General features: G+C 53.3%; 1 protein-coding gene across 2 annotated transcripts in view; it reads left to right on the top strand.

Annotated features, from left to right (window-relative positions):
* The window catches only part of DNMT3A (DNA methyltransferase 3 alpha), a 105,772-nt gene that overhangs the window by 14,533 nt on the left and 69,292 nt on the right, over positions 1–21,947 (top strand). For both annotated transcript variants that reach the window (XM_068563893.1, XM_068563894.1), the window contains exon 2: positions 12,837–13,084. In XM_068563893.1, the coding sequence (XP_068419994.1) occupies positions 13,019–13,084 (66 nt within the window). In that variant the 5' untranslated portion in view covers positions 12,837–13,018. The remainder of the gene's footprint in view (positions 1–12,836; positions 13,085–21,947) is intronic.

Here is a 21,947-nt window from a genome sequence, read left to right as displayed (position 1 = left end):
CCAGGAGAAAGAGCGGAGGGGCCTGAGGGTCAAGAGCATGGAGCCAAGGGGGCAGAGAGGGCCAGAGAATCCCCTTGTTCATGAACTTGCAGGGGTCTCCTGTTCACCCCAGTGCCCAGCTTGGCAATGACACTCAATAAAGGATTGCTGAGTGAGTGCTTGAAGCAGGGAATGATTAGCCGGCAAGGAGGCTGAATTGAGCTCAAGGACGCCAAGGATGGAAAAAGGCCCTTTGAAGCCGTGGGTGACTGTATCTGTCAGGGCCGATTCAGGAGACAGGAACCACATAGTGATTTGAACAGGCAAAGTTTAATATAAAGACTTATTAATGATAACAGGAGATTGGAGTATTGAGAGATTGGCTGATAAGAAGTAAAAAGATCTGCAAAGAATACAGAAATAGCATATATGAGAACAGCCACTACACCGAGGGTTGCCATGGAGTGCCCAAGGAAGGGGCCCCCAGGGCTGAGATCCTGACCTTGATGCCCCTGGCTCCCTGGATGACAGAGAAGTCACTGTGGTGCCATGTTGGCAGAACTTGCTGGAAACCTGCCCCCCGGAACTCACTGGAAGTCCATCCTTTTGGGTCCCAAGGAAAGTTGTTCATGAGGAAGTATCTTGCTGGAGGCACAGTGCTACTAAACTACCCAAAAGGAGTATTGGATGAAGCTGCTGGCCGCTCTTGACTGTCAAACACTACTAGAGCCACGTGCTGGGGAAGCACCCTTGCTGCAGGAGCCAGGCACTGGAGAAGCTGTGACAGGACAGGCCTGGCCACTAGGGAAGCCACAGGGGCAGCAGGATCTGACTGCTGGAGAAGTTGTATACAATGCAGAAATCCTTCAAGAGAGCTCACTGGTTCTAGGAAAGAAAACTCCTCCTCCTTCAATGTCTCTCCAATGCCCTCTACTGAGGGAGTTTGATGTCATGCCAGCTGGCAAAGAGGACATATTTAAGGGGCCTAGCTTCATTTTCACAGAGCAGGCAATGAAGGGTGAATAAATTAACTGGCACAGTCTGCTACTTTGGCTGCACAGCTTCCATCTGCCTCCTTTTACACACGTGAGCGCCCCTACAACAACCAAATAGTTGTATTTCTACCTACCAAGACACAGCTATCCTGCTTCCCGTTCTTACCCTGTCTCCCAAATGAGGCATCCCAGCACTTATTGTATCAATCACTGTCTACGTGAGCAACGCCTCAAATTCAGTCACAGTCTCACTGAATATTCTGTTACCTAAAGACTAAATTGTAACGTTAACTTCCAACAACTTGTATATAAAATATAAATAATGGGAAGATGAAGGAAAAAGAAGAAAACGGTTACCATGTACGAATAAACACACATCTATATCAAGTAAATAGAAAACATGCAAAAGTACTATAGTTCTCATTTCTATATTTGTTCACAAGACCACGTTTGCTCTCCGGCTTCCTTCTCCCATTTCCCATCCTGTATCTCCTCTGCACTCAGCCGGAACCTCAGCAGGGCAGGATTCTTTTACCTGGTGGAGTGACCCAAACCTTGATTCTTGAAGGATCTGAATCCTCGGTTGTCCTGCCTTTTTTTTTTTTTTTTTTGGTTCCTGTAGTTTTTCATTAACCCTTACTTTTGGGCATGGAAGTCCTAAGAGGTACCTGAGAGAATCCTCTGGTTCCAGAAATTATCTTCCTGGCCTCTATTGTATACCAGCAACCCAATTTCTCCTTGGTAACTAGGATCAATCACTCCAGCTTGTGGAGTAACTCCTCTTTGTCTGTTGGTTCAGCGGCGTTAAGGGGGTCCCCAAAAGCCAGGTCAGTGACTAGTCTTCCAGTGGAACCACTGCGGTGTCCTCTTGGCAGACAACATTCAGAGCCCCTAAACCTTTTCAGAGATGTGGGAGTGGAGTGGGGACCAGATGCAGGGATCAAGGGGAGAGTAAGTGAAGAGGCTCTGGAGCTGGCACGTGTGGACCGTTGTTTAGAGAAGGCTCGAAGAGCCAAGAATCACACAGGTGTGGACCATGGGCCACCTCGGGTGGGGGGGAGGGGAGGACAGAATCAGACCCAGGCTCATGGCTGTCCAGACAGCAGGCCCCGCCAGGGTCCACATGGCTGATTCTCATGTGGACTTTCAGCCTGGACCCTGTGCCCTGCCTCCTGGGGCGTGGGAAGCCCATCGACTGCCACTGCACACACGACCCCGACCCCCAGTAGGGCTCCTCCTGACTCACCGTGTTCGGAAATGCGTGCTCCTGTACGGAACTCTGTATTGGCTCATTTTGGCTCCCAAGAACAACTTCAGCTCCTTACCAGCGTCTATTTTGGGTACAAACCTTTTTTTTTTTTTCTCCTCCCTGCTTTTGGGGCTGTGTCATGGTAACCATAAGTGTGAGCAGAGAGTCTGATTCAACTCAGCGCTGCCGGTGTGGCCACCATAATGGCAGCACTTGGTGTGATTAAAAATGCTCACGCTGGTGGTGCCCTGGCCTCGAGGGTGGTGTGAGAGCCACAAGTCATCTTGTTGTGACTTCAGAGCCAGACAGATGGGCTTTGAAGTGGGGAACAGGATGGCAGGATTGTTGGCCTGTCGCCAATGGCTTTCGGTATTCTACGGGCAGCTGGTGATTTGGGTGGGAAGGACTTTTCTGGAAGTCAGAGTCACGGTATGATGACATGCATCTCCCTCGTGTTGAGAGAGAATGAGCAATCAGAAAGTGGCACTGGGACCTCCCCCTCCCCCTTATCCAGCCTCAGTCTTGTGACCAAGGGTGGGGGAAGACGTGGCAGATAAACATCTCTGTCTGGGAGGCTGTGATATCTCCCCTCAGCTTTCTGCTGCCCCCAGCTTACCAAGCTTATCACCACCCTGGCAGATGCTTGGGTGGTGTGGGGCACAAGAGACTCTTGTGTCTTCTGTCACCCACAGGACTCATTTGCACCTCCTCCTAAGGTCAAATAGGAAATTCAGCCGTGAGGCTGTTATCTGCAGGCTGGTGTCACATCAGGGGCACAGAGAGCTGATCTGGGGTCTGTGCTACTCATGCTCATCCATGACGGGGTGTCGCCATGTTTGTAAGGACTCTTAAGTTACATGGACCTGGACTCAGAATCCTGCCCTGGGACTTTCTACCTGCACTGCTCTGGAGAGGTAATTAACCTCTCCAAGCTTCAGCTTATCCTTCTATAAAATGGGAATAATAGTAGAACCAACTTCATAGACTTCATAGGTTGGTTATGAGGATGAGACGGGACAATGCATGTCCCTTAGCACAGTGCCGGACACACGGTAGGTGCTCAGTAAATAGTAGGATGAATAAACGAATGAATGACTCCCTCATCTGGCAGGGCACCGAACACGATGATTAGAAGCTTGCACTGCCTGTTACCACCCTTCCCCCTGCCCTCACAGCCGACAGGCCTCACCAGGAAAGGGAGACTAACTGGAAACTTGGTTTTCTGATCAATTCATTGGGAAAGTTAACATGTTTGCAGTGGTCACATGCTAATTGTAAGAGATCATGATGAAGTGGAAAGCTGTGGGCTTCAGCGGGGGACAGATGTGGATTTGCATCTGGTTCCTCCACCCACGAACTGTGTGACCTTAGGCAGCTTTGCTAACCTCTGCATGCCTCATTCTTCTCATCTAGAAAATGGGGATAAAAATAGTCTCCACTTCAAAGGGTTGGAGTGAGGTGTGAGGATGTACAAGATGTTGAAATTGTAAAGCTCTTTTCACAGGGCCTGGCGCGTTGTAAGAATCGTAATCAGTACAAGCTCCATTTGAGTGAAGTACACTCACGGGCACTCCAGGGATGTCAACAAAGGAGAGAAAACTGTGGGCTGGGTTAGTCAGGGACTAATAATTGTTAAAATTTATTGAGTATATTCTTTGTGTCAGGCACTCTTGTTGGCATGTTTCTTAAAGCAAATAATTTTAATGTTATTTCGTCCATTCTATTTTTATTTTTGGCCACGCCGTGCGGCTTGCAGGATCTTAGTTCCCTGACCAGTGAGGGAATCGAACCTGGGCCCCCTGCAGTGGAATTGTGGAGTCCTAACCACTGGACCGCCAGGGAATTCCCTGTTAGCATTTTTAATGCATCTCACTTTAATTCTCACAACAGGCCTGTGAAGTGGCAAGTGTTATTTTCCCCATTTTACAGCTGAGAAAACTGACGCACAGTTATGCCTCAGGTCACACAGGTGACGCTAATACAGACAGGATTTGAACCCACGCAGTCGGGCCTCCCAGGGAAGACTTCAGGAGGTTAAGATTAGTATGTGAGTCAGGACCGTCAGCCACAAGGCACAGACTCACTCACACCAAAGGCACAGACTCACTCCCACCAAAGTAGGGAAAGTTTCACATTACCAGGAGGTTCAGAGATGCCCTGCCTCCAGGTACAGCTGGGCCCGGGGGCCCAGACAATGGCCTCAGTGTTCCAGCGTCTATCTCCATCCCTCAGGCAAGCTTTCCCCAACACAGCCAGCAGCTCCTGACTCACATCCCATCATGTTAGCATCTTTCCTTTGCACCAAAACGCTCCTGGGGGGCCTCTGATTGGCCCCGCCTGGTCACATGCTCACTCTGTGACTAGGGTGAGGCGTGGGGTCAGCACAAACACCACAAAACCCCACTGGGAAGGAGGGGAAGGTAACTAGATTGAAACCAGCAAAGTCCACTGCAGAAAGGGCAGACTTCAGCTAGAGGGATGAAGAAGGACCTGGTGCAGAGATGGTCAGATATTTTTCAGCAATTCAAAGAGAGGACTTGAGATGGAGCGGGAGGGGCTCTTATGGTGATCACATTAGGGTTGTTTTTGATGGAGGAAGGATCTGGGTTTGTGGGCAATTATGGTTTTGTTTCTGGAAGAGGATGATTCCTCGCCGGCCCTTGTTGAGGTGAGACTGGGGTGACGATCTAGTCAGTGCTGGTTGGAGCAGGCTTGGAGGTGAGGCTTTGTGGTGATTGATTGGCTCAGGGGGTGCTGATAGGGTTGGGATCGGTGAGGAGGGTGGGAATGGTGCTGGGGACGGTGTGGTGGCAGAGCTGGGAGGTGACGCAGCAGGACGGTCTGGAGGCTTCAGGAGATGGTTGAATTGTGGATCTTGGGTCTGAGATGGGCTGGTGAGCGAGCTGGGCTGTGGTTAGGGATGTGGGCAGCAATGGCATGTCGAGGTGCAGTTTTGGGGGAACGTAAGGGAGGTGCACCATGCTGCACATGGGCTGGACTTGGTGGAAATGATGTGTTGCGAGAATTAAACATTTCGTGAGGGATGTGATGGTGGGGCGGGGAGGGAGGTACCACTTTTAGAGCTGATGATGGAACTCTGTGTGGGTGTGAGGAGCTGATGATGGGTGTTCTGTGGGACGTGACGGTTTCATAGCGTAACAGAGGTGGAAGGACTTAGCTGCACTCTTATGGAGGAGGATGGAGGCCAAACCCATCCAACGGTTGCAGCTGGATGTAAGCCCTCATTCCCAGACCCATTCTCTCTTTTCAAAAATTACTTTTTATCTCTTCACAGTATTACATGCATATAATTTAAGAAGTAAAGAGGACTAACATCTCTTCACCAAATGCAGTGGTTCCTTGCCTCTTCCACCTTCTTCTTCTTCTCAGAGGCAACCACTTTTAGCTGTTTCTTCTAGCAATTTTACATCTCATGGGTCTGAGTAATGTTCGTATTTTTGACTCTTCCATTGTAGACATTTTCCACTGATTTCCTATTTGGTGAATAAGAATTTAGCTCTCTTATATGGCCAACCATGGCATTCTACCCAGCCAACCTCCTCAATATTTCTTGTGGTAGACATACTATCAATAGTACCTCACCAGGGGTCTTCCCTGGTGGCACAGTGGTTAAGAATCCGCCTGCCAATGCAGGGGACACGGGTTCAAGCCCTGCTCCGGGAAGATCCCACATGCCACGGAGCAACGAAGCCTGTGTGCCACAACTACTGAGCCTGCGCTCTAGAGCTTGTGAGCCACAACTGCTGAGCCCGCGTGCCACAACTACTGAAGCCCACGCACCTAGAGCCCGTGCTCCGCAACACGAGAAGCCACCGCAATGAGAAGCCCCCCCACCGCAACGAAGAGTAGCCCCCACTCGCCGCAACCAGAGAAAAGCCCGCGCGCAGCAACAAAGACCCAACGCAGCCAAAAATAAATAAATTAAATAAATAAATAAATAAATAAATAAATAAATAAATAGTACCTTACCAGTGTTCTTTCAAAAATGTCTTATGTGGGCTTCCCTGGTGGCGCAGTGGTTGAGAATCTGCCTGCCAATGCAGGGGACACGGGTTCGAGCCCTGGTCTGGGAAGATCCCACATGCCGCGGAGCAACTGGGCCCGTGAGCCACAATTACTGAGCCTGCGCGTCTGGAGCCTGTGCTCCGCAGCAAGAGAGGCCGCGATAGTGAGAGGCCCGCGCACCGCGATGAAGAGTGGCCCCCGCTTGCCACAACTAGAGAAAGCCCTCGCACAGAAACGAAGACCCAACACAGCCATAAATAAATAAATAAATAAGTCTAAAAAAAAAAAAAATGTCTATGCCTCTAATGATATACATATATGTATGCATGTAGCAGGCAGGATAATGGCCCTGCAAAGGCGGCCACATCCTAATCCCCTGAACCCGTGAATGTGTTACCTTATGTAGCAAAAGAGACTTCACAGATGTGGTTAAGTTAAGGATCTTGAGATGGGGAGATTTATCCTGGATCATCTGGGTGGGCCCAATGTCATCATCAGGATCCTTGAAAGTGAAAGGCAGAGGCAGGAGGGTCAGAGTAATGTGATGGGAGAAAGACTGGCCATTGCTGGCTTTGAGGATGGAAGGGAGCCAGGAGCCACGGAATGTGAGCAGCCTCTCGAAGTTGAAAAAGTCAAGAAAATGGAACCTCCCCAGGGCCTCCAGAAAAGAATGCAGCCTGCCAACACCTTGATTTCAGCCCAGTGACGAGAACCATTTTGGACTTCTGACTTCCGGAACTGCAAGAAACAAATTTGTGCTGTTTTAAGCCATTAACTTTGTGGCAATTTGTAACAGAAGCAATAGGAAATTAATACACCAGGTAATATGTCTACATCCACATACATACATACAAACATGCATACTTATGTATGTTATGTATACATACTTGTTAAATCAACTAATGCAACTATTCACAGCTGAGCTTTATACTGTACTACAATAGTTTCCTTTTTTCCCCCTGAAATGAATAATTACCTTGTTTCTTTTTTTTAAATTGACTTTTGTCATTTTTTTCAAATAGTTATTTATTTATTTAATTTGGCTGCACTGGGTCTTGGCTGTGGCACGCAGGATCTTCATTGCTGCATGTGGGATCCAGTTCCCTGACCAGGAATCGAACCTGGGCCCCCTGCATTGGAAGCACAGAGTCTTAACCACTGGATCACCAGGGAAGTCCCTACCTTGTTTCTTTATCTGCCTTATTTTCTTTATACCTTTTGCCCATTTCTGCTACACCTCCTAATAGCTGTCTGTATGGCTTCCACGAGGGCAGTCACATCAAGTGTTATGTTTCAGTTCCATTTTTTGAGTTATCCACTCCCTTGCTCTCGGGGCGTGTGGCATAGTTAGCTGCCGTTCGGTGACTTCTTTTTGTTGTCCTCCTTGGCATTCCCTTTGCCTTCCTTCTGGTTGGAATTCCTGTTTTCTGGAGCCCATGTCTTCTTGCTTATTTTACTCCCCCGTTTGGAGCCCATTGCCGAGGACAGGTCTTCATCTTTATCCAAATCCATTCAGTTACTGAGTTCAGACCACAGAGTAAAAACAGCAAATGACACCTGTAGTTTTGTCAGGCTAAAAAGACAGTTCAATGGAAGCAACCTAAGTGTCCATCGACAGATGAATGGATAAAGAAGATGTGGCACATATATACAATGGAATATTACTCAGCCATAAAAAGGAACGAAATTGAGTTATTTGTAGTGAGGTGGATGGACCTAGAGACTGCCATACAGAGTTAAGTAAGTCAGAAAGAGAAAAACAAGTACCGTATGCTAACACATATACATGAAATCTAAAACAAACAAACAAACAAACAAAAGGTTCTGAAGAACCTAGGGACAGGACAGGAATAAAGACGCAGACGTAGAGAATGGACTTGAGGACATGGGGAGGGGGAAGGGTAAGCTGGGACGATGTAAGAGAGTGGCATGGACATATATACACTACCAAATGTAAAATAGATGGCTAGTGGGAAGCAGCCACGTAGCACAGGGAGATCAGCTCGGTGCTTTGTGTCCACCTAGAGGGGTGGGATAAGGAGGGTGGGAGGGAGACGCAAGAGGGAGGAGATATGGGGATATATGTTTATGTATAGCTGATTCACTTTGTTATACAGCAGAAACTAACACACCATTGTAAAGCAATTATACTCCAATAAAGATGTTAAACAAAAACAAAAACAAACAAAAAAACCCCAAAAAGATACATGTACCCATATTTTGATAGCAGCACTGTTCACAATAGCCAAAACATGGAAATAACCTAAATGTCCAGCGACAGATGAATGGATAAAGATGTGGTACATATATACAATGGAATACTACTCAGTCATAAAAAAGAACAAAAAAGGCCATTTGCAGCAACATGGATGCAACATGAAATTGTCATACTAAGTGATAGTATTATCATACTATCAACTGAAATAATCATACTTTCTCAGAAAGAGAAAGACAAATATATCACTTATATGTGGAACCTAAAATAAGGCACAAATGCACCTATCTACAAAACAGAAACAGACTCATAGACATAGAGAACAGATTTGTGGTTGCCAAGGGGGAGGGGGGAGGGAGAGGGATGGACTGGGAGTTTGGGGTTGGTAGATGCAAACTATTACATTTAGAATGGATAAACAATAAGGTCCTAATGTATAGCACAGGGAACTATATTCAATAACCTGGGATAAACCATAATGGAAAAGAGTATAAAAAAGAATGCGTATGTGTGTATAACTGAGTCACTGTGCTGTACAGTAGAGATTGCCACAACATTGTAAATCAACTCTACTTAAATTAAAAAAAAAAAAGTTCAGTGGTAGAGGGCATGGTGGTGCCCTTCCATGGTGGAAGCACTCCAAGTTAGAGGCTTTCCTCGGATGTCTAGTGGTCCTTGGTTGTCCTTTCAGGGTTAAGAACAGGGGACTAAAAAGCTGATTGGAAGCTGGCTGACTTGCAGATCCACATTGGTTGACCTAAACAAGCCATTTGGAAACCATTTGTGTTCTGGTGTCAATATCTGTATCCTTAGGCCTTTCTTCTTGCACTGGTAAGATTCTCCAGAGAAGAAGGTAAGGTCTGGCTGCCAGGATTCTAGGAGCCCAGTGGGGGACTAGCCTGGGGGACTCAACCTCAGCATTGAAAATAGCCTTCATCTCCTTGCTTTTATTACTCTTGCTCTCAACGGTGCTTGTCAACTCTCTGAGCAAAGGCCCTCCGTGTTGTGCTCTCTAGAGAGTAAATCTTCAGACTTCTGGGGGAGGTGGATTTAGGGATTTTACTTCTTTTGTTCGATCCTTTTTATTTTCACACATGCATCCTTTTCACCCCTGGTCCCGGAGATACATGGTGCTATCATGCCACGTGTCTTTAAAGGACTCTGTTATAGATCACTTGTCATGTTCTGTCTGAAATTTGCCTGCCACAAATCTGCTTTCCAGACCCCCACATTTTGTTGGTGGCGTCTCCTCTCTGTTCAGCCCAATCTTGTGACTTTATGTCTTCTTTATTTTATTTTTTTCTGGCTGCACCATGCGGCATGCGGGATCTTAGTTCCCCAACCAGGGTTCGAACCCGTGCCCCCTGCAGTGGGAGCGCAGAGTCTTAACCACTGGACCACCAGGCAAGTCCCTTTATGTCTTCTTTAAAAAATCTTTCTGCTACATTGGGTTTAGAAGGTAGCGCTCTTGGGTGTGTAGATTCAAAATCCCAGTCCTTTTCCACAACAGTTTTGTAACTGGAGCGGTGAGGATGGTGACCATGTCAGTTGTGATACCAAGACATTTTCATGATAGGATTCCTCAAAACAACTTTTTTTAAGTTGTTATAAAATTGTTCCTGGCCACTGTGGACGTTAGCAGTATAAAGGAGAAAATAAAAGCTGCCTATTGTGGCGGTAGGGCTCTTGGCAAGGGTTTTTGTTTGGTGGTGGTTTTGTGGTGCAGCCCTTGGCATGGGTGAGGAGGACGCTTTGGTGCCAGGAGCAGCAGGGCCGTCATGTCATGGTAGACACATGCTGCTGTGTTGGGACCGTGGGCCCAAGAGCAGGTCTCTTCCCTTGGCAGGGCTGCTTGGGAGAAGAAGGAAGCTTCCAAGGACGGGCGGGAAGCGCTGTGTTCAGGCCTGGACCTTGGCCACCACCGTGGGCTCTGGAGCTGTGCAGTGCATGGCCTGCCCGGCGTGTGCTGGATGGTCTTAGATGATGCTGGGTGACTTTGAGGGACACTTACTGACAAGGCTGTTCCACTGAGTTACACAAAGGAACTGAAAGACTGACCCAGGTCAGCTGTGTTTGCTGTGAGACAGTGTGCAGCTCATGTCAGAGGGGTGAGCAGAGGAAGGGGCGGAGGAAAGAGCCTTTCCTTTCCTTTCCGGGGTGTCTGCCCTCAGGGTCAACACCCTGTGATGTTCTGCTTTTCCCTCCTGCTTCCTTCCTCTGTCACTAGCCACCAGAGGTTCTCTGAAAGTTTTTTCTTACAGAAGCCCCTGGATGTTTCTAGGCCTCAGGGCAGCATTGAGACAAATACCCGGGAGAGGGCTATCTGCCCCTGACTTACTTTGTGCCTGGCTCGGCACGGACTCCATTCTAGGGCTCTCGGGGCTCCTGGAGATGGCCCAGCCTCGTAGGATCCTGCCCTTTGCCTTTGGGGCCTCCAACAGCTTGGCAGGGCAGGGCTAGAAGACGTTCTTGAAGATCATCTAGTCGACCTCTTCCATTTTATGGATGAGGAAACTAAGGGCCAGAGAAGTTCTTCCCGGGTTCAGTGTTCTTCCCAACCAGACCCTGCCTCTCTCAGCTTGCTCATCCTTTTGAAGATTTTGATGTGGTGGGTGATCGGGGATATTTGTGCTAACAGACAAGGGGTGGGTTTGAGGGGGACTCGCGGGCTGGCTGATGATGGTCAGAAGCCTTGTGGAGTTCTGGGTTGGCCCGGTTGTCTGATGGGCTCTCGGGGTTGTTTCTGTGGGGTGGTGTAAGCTGGGGGACGGAGCTTCATAGCGATGCCCTCAGAGCCCTAGAGTCAGAGATCTGGATTCAAGCCTCTGCCCTGACACTGCAACACGGATAAGCCTTAGCCTTTTGCAGCCTTAGATTCAACAGTAGATGGTAGTAATACTTGTATCTGTCCAAAGAGGAAGGCCCGTCCCGGGCTTGGCACCGCATCGGACACACGGAGTTGCTCTCGCTCCTGCACCCGCATAGCAGACGTTCCTCGGCCCAGCCTGGACCAGCGCTACACCTGCGGCTTCCTTAGGGCTCACCTGGGGGGCGGGAGCACCTTCAGCCTGTCCAGGCTCTAACTTATGGGGCCCCTCGTGTCCGGGCCCTAAGGAGGCCCCTCCCAGCGCCAGCTTCCCCCTCCACACCACCCCCCCACCTCCCAGCCCAGCGCCCATCCCTGGGGAGGGGCTGCACCCGTGGGAGACCCAAGCCTGCGCTTTCTCCGGTTCCTGGTTTTCCAGGGAGCTCTGGCTGGAGGGGGATGGGAGAAGCAGCCCTGGAGGGAGGGGGAGCGGGGAAGCAGAACCGGGAACTGGAAGTGGAAGGGTGTGGGTGGGCCCGGATCCAGCCTGCCTCACACTTTCCTCCTCCTGCCAGGCCCCTCCCCGTGCTGGCTGGCCCGCGGAGGCAGGGGCTGGGCCCAGGCTCCTCCTGGGGGGTGGAGAGCCGGAGATCTCTCTGCGGCTCCTCCAAGCCAAGGGGGTGAAGCCACGACCCCCCCCCCCCGCCGCACCCCACCAGCTGAGGCCTGTGGCCCGGGCTTTGTTAGTTCACTGGCGTGAGGCCCGCACCTGAAGCAGGGACGCCGAAAAGCCCCTAAAATTCAGCCATGTATGCGTTCGCAGGGCCCCCTGGAGCCCACAGTTTCCCAGGGCAGGTGGGGCTGGTTCGCGGGGTGCGGGGGGAGCGGCCTGGCATCCTCCCTGGCTCGGTGCGGCTGCGGCCTCGCCGCCACCCCCCCCTACCGGGGCGTCCCCTGGACAGCCCTGCAAACCCAGGCAGGCCTTCAGCCTGGCCGCAGCCCGGGTTCACCCTCAGCCTTCTCCGGGCCCAGGCGCCGGTCCTAAAGTGAGGTGACATTCATCTCACTACATCCTGTGACTGCCGCTCACTTCCTCCACGTGGTGGGGGCGGGGTGGGGTAGGGGCGCGGGGAGGACAGATCAGAAGGAAAATGTAGCCGGCTGGGGACCTCTGGGATTTCCCGGGGGGCGGGTGGGGGGAGGCTGCGGGAAGCTTTCAAAGGAAAGAACAGCCGTGAATGAAGAGACGGGAGGGGGCGGGAGGCGGCTGGAAGTCCCACAAGTGGCGCCCACTGTGCCGCGGCAACGCGGAGGCCCGGGAGACTGTCGCGCGTCGGAGGCAGGTGCGGCCCTGCTGCCGATTCGGCCTCGGTGCCCGCATCGCTGGGTGCCCGCATCGCTGGGTGCCCGCATCGCCGGGTGCCGGCTCGGCCTGCGCCTGGGAAGAGGAGTCAGGCCAGCGTAGCCCCGGGGCCGAGGGTCTGGCCCTGGGAGCCGGTGGGGGTCAGCTGGGGCCTGGAGTGGAGGTGCCTTGCCCTGCTGACCCCTCTTCTCTTCCCCCCACAGGTGGAGCCGCGGGAAGCCCAGCCCCACAGACAGCCTGAGGCCGCGTTTCACCCTCCGCGCCGGGATCTATGTTTAAGTTTTAACTCTTGCTTACCAAGACCACGATAATTCCTTCCCCAGAGGCCAGCAGCCCCCCAGCCCCGCGCAGCCCCAGCCTGCCTCCCACCGCCCAGCTGCCCGCGATGCCCGCCAGCGGCCCCGGGGACGCCAGCGGCCCCGCTCCGGAGCGGGGGGAGGAGGAGCGCAAGGTGAGCAGCCGGCTCTGCTGGGGGTGCTGGGCGCTGGACCGCGCCACTCCGTCTTCACACGGGCCTGTAGGGAAGACCTATCCCCCTGTCTTGGTGGTGAGCACACTGAGGCTTGCAGAGGTTAAATCCTGGTGGTCGGGCTCCGGGACCGAGTCTTCAGCCCCCCTGGTGTGTGAGCAGAGCTTCAGACCCCAGGCGTGTGCGATTGTTAGGGCTGGCCTTGCAGGGTCTCCACATCTGGCTTCCTTTCTGGATCGGCCTCTTACTAGCTGTGTGTCCTCAGGTGAGTCACTTTACCTGGGTTAGCTGCCTCTGTTTCCCCAGGGGGGTTAGCAGCTTTGGGGAGGCCAAAGACAAGTTCAGGGGGCTTTGTAGATGGGAGGCCTTGTGAGGGCTGTCCCGGCCGCACAGACAGCCAGGCTCACCACGGTGCGTGGCGCGCTGCGTGCTGTGTGCTCAGGGCGGCACCAGTCACAGTGGAGATGGTGATTTCCCTCCCCCGCCCCATCCCTGGCGCTGAGCAAGTGTTACTTCTGGCCATGGAGCCAGTGACCTTGTTTTTGGAGCCCCATGAGGGGTGACCTCTTCACCCTTCTGCTGAACTCCAGGATGGCCCTAAAGCAGTTAGAGGAGATGCCAGCAGACCGGTGGGCGTCGCTGCCGGGCTCCGACAGGCAACCTCGGGGCCTTACCAAGCCGTGCCCACCTGTAGGCAAAGTCATTCGAATCCCCAGCACGTGGACTCTGCTTTTCTCTTCTGTGGAATGGTAGACCCTGCCGCCACCCTTCCAGGGAAGCTGTGCCAGCCAACGGCCTTCCTGGGGCGTCCCATCTGTCATGCCCTGGTCCCCGCAGTTCCCTCTGCCTGTTCTCTCCCTGAGCAGGAGTGAGGGGTGGTGATACTTGGTCGTATCTGAGAGTAGCAGGGCATGCTTCTGGGGCACAGTTTGTCCTCCTGGAACCAGGGTGGACACCTGACACCAGGTGTGGGACCACTGAACACTCTGAGGGGGTCAGCTCTGGTGATCCGCCATCAGCAGCCGTTCCAAGACCTGCTCCCTGCCCACCCTCCCGCCGCGCGTGCTCAGCTCCTTCTGGGCTTGTTCATTCTTAGAGCCAGTTTCTGTCTTCTGGGTGGTTTCCATCCATTCGGTCCTTGAGGACAGCCCTTGAAACAAGTGGGGCAAGGACAGACGGCCCTGGTTTGGAGATGAGGAAGCTGAGCCCAGCTTATCAGTGGGGGGTCCAGATGAGAGCCTGCTGTCCTGCATCGGAGTCTTTTTCACTGCCCCACCTGCATGGGTCCTGTTACGGACACACACACACGCACGCACGCGCACTGATGCGTGCACGAAGCCCAGACACCTGTCTTTCCAGCCCAGGATCCTGCAGAGTGCCACGGGATGGGGGACCGTGTATACCCCCAAGCTGGGAAGAAAGTGCATGCTGCAGCCCACTGGGTGGGGCTCCTAGGGGTTACAGGTCAGTCCCTTTCTTTCTGATCCCGCGGACTCAGGCGGCAGCAGACCCAGACCCTGCCGCCATAGAGTCAGGGCCACCTGCACCCACCTGTGCTCTTGAGTGGCAGCTGTGGCCATAGATAATTCCCTTCCCTCCTTGGGCCTGGCTTTGCTCTTCCGTTAGCTTAGGTGACCCTGACCCCTCCCCCCGGTCCCATGTCCTGACTGGTGCTGACACAGCTCCGTGTCCACGCACTTGCAGTTGGTGGTCAGCTGCACCCCCCCCTCCGCCAGTTGGAGGACGTGGGGCAGCCGGGCCACATTTCTCCTGTTACTGGACAGGGCTTCCCTGGGCCGCAGAGCCCTCGGCCCCGCCCATGGAGAGCCGCAGACAGGCTCTCTATCATGACAGTTCAGGACAGAGAAAAAGCACTGGACAGAGAGTCACGAGTCCCAGGCCCCAGGCCTGAAGATGTCACTTATTGGAGATGTGACTTCAGGCCCTCTGGGCTTGCGTTTGCTCAGCTGTAAAATGGGGATAGTAACTCTAGCTGTGCCTGTTTTATGGGGTGGTTGTGGAAGTCAGATGAGGTCACGGGCATGGAGTGCCCTGCAAACAGCAAAGTCTGGTCCAATTATGAGGGATTACGATTGCTATTATTATCTACCCATAGTAACTGCTCTGGCTCAAGAGGCAACAAACACACACCCAGGCCCAGAGCCTGGTGCTGATAGAGGGAGCTGACAGATGGGGGCTGGGGTACGGCGGGCGCTCTCCCCGGTGTGCATGCTGGCTCACCTGGTACACCTTCCTGGCACCGCTGGGCTGGCTCCCGTGCAGCCCCCAGGAGGGCGGGCAGAGACGCCGACAGCCGCCCACGCCCACGGCAGCCTGTGAAAGCCAGGCCTGGGGCAGGGGTGCCGCGTGGCTGCAGAGGGGAAGATGGGTTTGGGCCACAGCCCAAGGAGTCTGGCAGAGTTTCCAGGGGCACCTGGCACAAAGGAACTGTTTGGTGAGCCAGAGGGCAGGGGTGTGGCTGCCCACCGGCCCCTTCACCACCTGGCCCCGTGTGCCCTTCCCGCCTGCCCCTCCCCCCCCACCGGCCACGCCTCCCTGTACCTTTCACTCCAGTACTTCCTGGAGCTGCCAGGCCTTTGTTTATGCTGCTTCCTCTGACTGATGTGCCCTTTCCCTAATCTTCTCCCCTCTCTGATCAAAGCCCTGGCTTCAGTCTGTCTTGAATTACAGAGAGAACCAGCGGTTCTCAAAATGTGCTCCCTAAACCAGCGGTACCAGCAGCACCTGGAAGGCTTAGAAATGCAAAAGCTCGGGCCCCACCCCAGACCTGCTGAATCAGAAACTCTGGGGACGGGACCCAGCAATCCTTGTTTTTACCAGCCCTCTAGGGGATTTGAGAAGTACTGGTGTGGATAACATCCAGCCCCGCAGCTGCCCCAGGAGAGCAGGACCCCAGCCACCATCGTCTGGGTGGATCCTCAGGGCCCGACTAGCACACAGTAGGTGCTCAGGAAGTATCTTGTGGATAGGATGGAGAGGAAAATGAGAGTGGATAAGACCCCTTCACAGGAGAACAGTCCCAGAGCCCTGATCAAACAGGCAGGGCGCAGAGCTGTGCCTCTGCTGGCAGTGCAGAGAGGCCTGTGTATGTGGTGTCCTCGTGGCACCTGCCCAGCAGCCTCCCCAGCCCTACTGTCCATGTGTTGGGCAGGGACGGGGCAGCTTGGGGAGCCTGGGAGGAGGCAGGCTCGGGGGGTGTGTGGGGGGGGTGTGGAGGGAGGGATGCTGAGCCCTGGGACTCTGGCAGTGAGGGTCGGCTGGGTAAATCTGGCCACAGAAAAGGGAGGGGGAGCTGGCCTTATGAGAGATGGGAGGGGAGGGGAGCATCAGGAAGTCCAGGAGCCTTGGTTCTGGCTCAGAGGGGATCATGGAGATATGGTGCCAGGCCCTGTGTGGAGGGGAGAGATGGGGGCAGAGGGAGCAGGATGGGGGACCAAGAACATTCCAAGCCCGGGGCTGGAAGGGCCTCCTCAGATCCCCAAATGTGAATCAGTGCCTGGCCAGGAGTCCAAGCCCCAGGCTGGGCCCCTGATCTTGCTGTTCCCCTCTTTCCCCGAGCCTTAGAAACATAACAGATGCATTGAGTGCTGACTATCTGCTAGGTGCTCTTTTAAAGTCTGTACTTGCATTATCTTATTTCATTCTTACAACTGCTCCATAAGGTAGGCTCTATTATTTTCATCACTCTATCTTATTAAAGACTAAACTGATGCTCAGAGAGGTTAGGTCACTTGTCTAAGGCCACACAGCTAGTAAGTGGTGGTGCTGGGATTCGAACCCAGGCTCCTGTACCTTTCAGGCTGCCTCCTGTGTGAAAGGGGATGGAATGGATGGTGCCTCCCAGCTGTGACGTTCCATAGTCCTATCCAAGTTTCTTCTGAAAGTCAGAGAATGCTTTTCTCTGCATAGCAGTGCTCTTGCCCTGGGGTCGATGTTGGGGGCACTTCATCTCCAGCAGGAGCTCACGTACACAGGCTAGTATGTGTGACTCAGTATACGTGCACACGCACATACACACATGTACCAGGTACATACTCTTACGTGTGAAGACACTGCTGTGGACACGTTGCTTCTTTCCCTTCCTCCTTCCTCCTTCCCTCCTTTCCTCCTTTTCAGACTTAGGTACCTTACCTGGCACATAGTAGGGCTCCACGAGTTTGTTGGGTGAACTGAATATACCTTGCTGGAGGACCTAGTAAAGGGAAGGGGATAGGAAGATACCAGGATGGGTAAGCCATGCCTGCCCTCTGGAGGAAAGAGGCCGCTCCTGGATGGCTCGCCCTGAGCTCACCCTCTCCTGCTGGGTAGGAGAAGCGCCTGTTGGGGGGTACGTATTTGTGCTGGGGGAGCACAGCAAGTGTGCCCATGTGTATGTGTGCATACCTGTGTGTATATCTATGCACGTATGGCCAGTGCTGTGGCCAGGGCTCCTCCCTCCTCACCTAGGTCCAACCCAGAGGCCTGGCAAGTACTGATTTCCCTCGGGCGCCGACCACTTCCTGCACTCCGGTTCCGAAGTTCAAGGGCATCCTTGGGTGGGGTTCCCCCGGCTCCAGTCTCAGCTGTTCTTGCTGGCCCACAGATCCGGTGCCCGCCCCGGGCATGCCCTGCCTTTAGTGCACTCGGATGCCCACACACGGTCACTCAGGGCCTGCTGTCTGCTTTATAATCGTCACTATAGGGGTCTCTGAGGTAGCATCCCTCTTACACATTCAAACAGTTCCAGTAAAGGCAGCTTTGCCCTTACCTCTTCGGGAACACAGCTAATAATAATAATGGCGTGTCCGTTTTTAGCTCAGTGGAGTCGATCAGATACTTGCGCGTGGAGAGCAGGCAAGTGATGTAAGCAGTGCCCACCCCAGAGCTGACTGGGCCCTCCATTTTAGGGTTCAGGTTCTCTAAAATTCTCTAAGTTAACTGCTATTACATGTCAAGTTTAACTCTGCAGTCAATACAGTCTTAAGTGGGGGTCAGTTGGACTCTGGAGATAGACCTGTGTTTGAATGTGGACTCAGCTACATGACTGCCGAGCAGCGAAATGAGAGATTTCCGTGAGATGGTGTGTGTGAGTGGTTAACACAGTGGCACAGATTTAGTCTTGTGACTTATTTTGGATAGTTAACTAGCTGTCTGTCTGTCTACCTACTTACCTTCCTCCCCATCTGCCTATCTCTCTACCTGCCAACCTATCTGCACATTTGTGGCGAAGACCCACTGCAGCCCCGAGGACTGAGAGGCGGGAGAAGAGTGGGGACAGTGCAGACGAGGGTGTGAATGGTGTGGGTTTAAAGTCCCCTGAGCGCCCACGGCCTGTGGCCCCCTCTCCCTTTACCCACTGAACAGAAGCAAAACTGAGGCAAGTTGCAGGATGACCTAACTCCTTTTTTTTTTTTTCGCTGCGTGGGGTCTTCGTTGCTGCGCGCGGGCTTTCTCTAGTTGCGGCGAGGGGGGGCTACCCTTCGTTGTGGTGCGCGGGCTTCTCATTGCGGTGGCTTCTCCTGTTGCGGAGCACGGGTTCTAGGCACCTGGGCTTCAGTAGTTTTAGCACGTGGGCTCATTAGTTGCGGCATGCAGGCCCTAAAGCACGTGGGCTTCGGTAGTTGCGACACGTGGGCTCAGTAGTTGTGGCTCGCGGGCTCTAGAGCGCAGGCTGGGTAGTTGTGGCGCATGGGCTTCGTTGCTCCACGGCCTGTGGGATCTTCCCGGACCAGGGCTCGAACCTGTGTCCCCTGCATTGGCAGGTGGATCCTTAACCGCTGTGCCACCAGGGAAGTCCCAGGGTGACCTAACTGCTGATGGCAGGGGCTGTGCTACCTTCAGAGGCTCGCATGCGGGGCCACGGCCGGACCCAAGGTCCCTCAGGTCTTCCGTGCTCTCAGGTCTGGGCTGGGGTTGGAGCCCATCCCGGCCAAGAAGCAGGTCCCACAGGGCCTGGGCGGGGAAGCTGAGCTCAGCTCTGCAAAGGGAAGAGGGCCGGCGGGGAGCTGAGCAAGAGTGGGTGTCCCAGGATGACTGAGAAATGGGAAGATATCCTTCCTTTCTGGCATCTGGACTGAACACAGGGCCTGGTCATGTCCTGCAGCTGCCTCTGTGGAGAGCCACAGGGCTATTAGGGCTATTACTTGTAATCACCCCACTTAGCATGTGCACGGTGTGGAAGGGTGTCTGAAGGAGTGTCCTTTGCCCGGCAAGTAACTCACCTAATCCTCACAGTAACTGGAGGATCCCCATTTTACAGATAGGGAGTTGAGGCTTAGAGAGGTTGAGAAACTTGGTAACAGTCACATGGCTACAAAGTAGATTTATCTGGATTCTTTCCGTCCACCAAGCCAGGGTGGCCGGTGGGGTGGGAAGGAGATGGTGGGCTGTGCAGAGCCCGGGTGGGCTGCTGAAGGAGCGAGGGCGAGGGGTCTTGGGGGCCGCGGGGGTGGCTGCTAGCAGAGCGGGCGTGCTCCATCCGGGCCCTCGGCACAGCACAGGCACTCGTGTGTTTATGTGGTGTCTCTCCCTCTGAACTGAGTTCCCTATTTGCTTATCTCTATATCTAGTACATAGCTGGTGCTCAGTAAATGTTTTTGAGCACATCCATGGGCCTGGCCTCATGGTGGCCCTAGGACCACAGGGGTGGGCACGGCTGGGCTGCAGTGGGCTGGGTGTGTGCTGGAGGGAGTCTCCGTTCCGGAAGGCGGTGAAGCCCCAGCATGGTGCACGGGGTGTGGAGGGCCTGGGGAAAGCCCACAGTGCGCAGGTGCCTGGGAGCTGTGCGGGCGTCGGAGGGGCCATCAGGACACGGACACTGCCTTCTGGGAGCATGGCCTTTTGGGAGTCATGGAAGACCTTCATCGATAATTATAATACGAAGCCCACTGAGCAGTCAGTGAATATCTGTTGAATATTGTTGAGTAGTTGAAACAAAGGACTGATGAGCTTTGGGAGGTGACTGAGAGCAGAAAAGACGGGGGGCTTGGGAGGGCTGCGCGGAAGTGGGAGCACCTACAGCAATTCCCGGTGCCCCTGCCCTCCCCGCCCGTCCTCCTGCAGCTCACCCTGCGGCCCGGCCTGGGCCTGCCGTGCATGTGCGTGTGCACGTGTGTACACGTGTGTGCGGGGTGCTCTGTGGGGTCTTGGGCCTGGTACTCAGGCACCCAGAACGGGGCTCTGCCTGCCAGAGAAGCCAGTTCGTTTCACTGAATTCCATGACCACAGACAGGCCCTGGGAGGCCAGCCAGCCAGCTGGCAAAAGCTGTACATGCTTCTTGTCCCAGGGGGCCCGGGCAAGTGGCTGGCTAGATCCGGCAAGTTCATCCCCTTGACTCAAACACCAACTTGAGACATCTGCTCAGCGGATGCTGGGTCAGTAGCATCCGGTGTACGCTCTGAAGGGAGCACGTACGTCTGGCTGGCTGGCTGGCTCTGGGTGAGGGCCTCGTGGGATGTGTCTCTCTTAGAGGGAGGGGTCCCCGTCTAGGCATGAGGTCCCTGAGACAACTGCGTGTGGATGTATGCGTGTGAATGCCAGCGTGTACCTTTACCTTGGCTTGCCTGCCTGCTCATGGTCATGCATGTGTACACGTGTCAGGGGCACACGGCATAGTAGGGTATAGTGGCATGTTGCTGTGGAAAGACCCAAGGGCTGGGAATCAAAAGATTTAAATTTTGGTTCTAAAGGCCTCCCTTGCTGGCTCTCTGATCTCTGAAAGTTAGGTAACCACTCTGAGCTTCAGATTTCCCGCCTGCGTAATGGAAAAAAATAATACCAGCTCTACTTTCTGTAAAGCATAAGAATAAAATGAAATAACGTATGTGAAAATGCTTTGTTAATTACCATGTACTGTACAAATGTGAGAGATTATTATCATCATGGCCCAGCTCCTCAGAATGCGAAGTTGTGTGTGGCCTAAAATAATCCATCCAGTGAGCTGTGTTAAAATGTAGGTCAAATCATAGCCTTAGAAGTTGAGAGAGGCTGATGGTGACTACCTAATCTAACAGGCCACCAAATGTAGAGGGGCTTTGAAAACTGTAAAGAGTTACATAAATTGAAGTGACATGATTATGTTTAAGACTAGAAAATACGTTGTAGTCATCCTGTTTCCTGACTTTGAGTCATAAAGATCAGAATGGCACTGGAGCCTCCTGCTCGGTTGTATTCGTGCAGGTTTGTGGATTTGTACACGTGCCTCTCTCTGTGTGCATGGACTTGTTTATTGAACATCTACTATGTGACAGTCACTCATCAAGTATTTTGAGTGCCTGCCCTGTGCCAGGTGCATCGCTCTAGGCACTGGGGACGGACACCAAGGTGAATAAGACAGAGTTCCTTCCCTCGAGGGGCTTGTGGCTTGGTCATGATGATAGCTGGCATTTGCAGTGCTGGATAGTGGGTGCTATGGGAGAGGAAGGACCCATAGACTCAGTCTAGGCGGGGTATGGGAAGGAGGGGCCCAGGGGAAGGGAATCTAGGAAGTGAGGTTGGAAAAGTGAGGGGAAGGTAGTCGGGGCAGAAGCAAGGGTCTGTGCCAATGTCCCAGGGAGGGAGCAGCCCACATTTGCACCTGGCGTGGTCGGTTTACGATGGGTGGGAAGTGCTGGCCAGATCCTAGGGCCTTCCTTCACCCGGGCTAAGGAGCTGGGCTTGATCCTGCAGGGCCCTGGGAGCCCCCTCAGCAAGGGCTTAAGCTCTGTGGAGTGACGTAATCAGCTTTGCATTTTGGAAGGATCACGGAGCCCCAGTGTTCCTGAGTATCTCACTGCGGCGGTACCAGCCAGATGTTGGGGTTTGTCTGTAGCACTGAGTGATGGCTGCATATGCCGGGCAGTGAGC

This window comes from Eschrichtius robustus, chromosome 15, assembly GCF_028021215.1.
Source record: "Eschrichtius robustus isolate mEscRob2 chromosome 15, mEscRob2.pri, whole genome shotgun sequence".
NCBI lineage: Eukaryota > Metazoa > Chordata > Mammalia > Artiodactyla > Eschrichtiidae > Eschrichtius > Eschrichtius robustus.
Note: the sequence above shows the minus strand (reverse complement) of the source record. Positions and strands in the feature narration are given on the sequence as shown.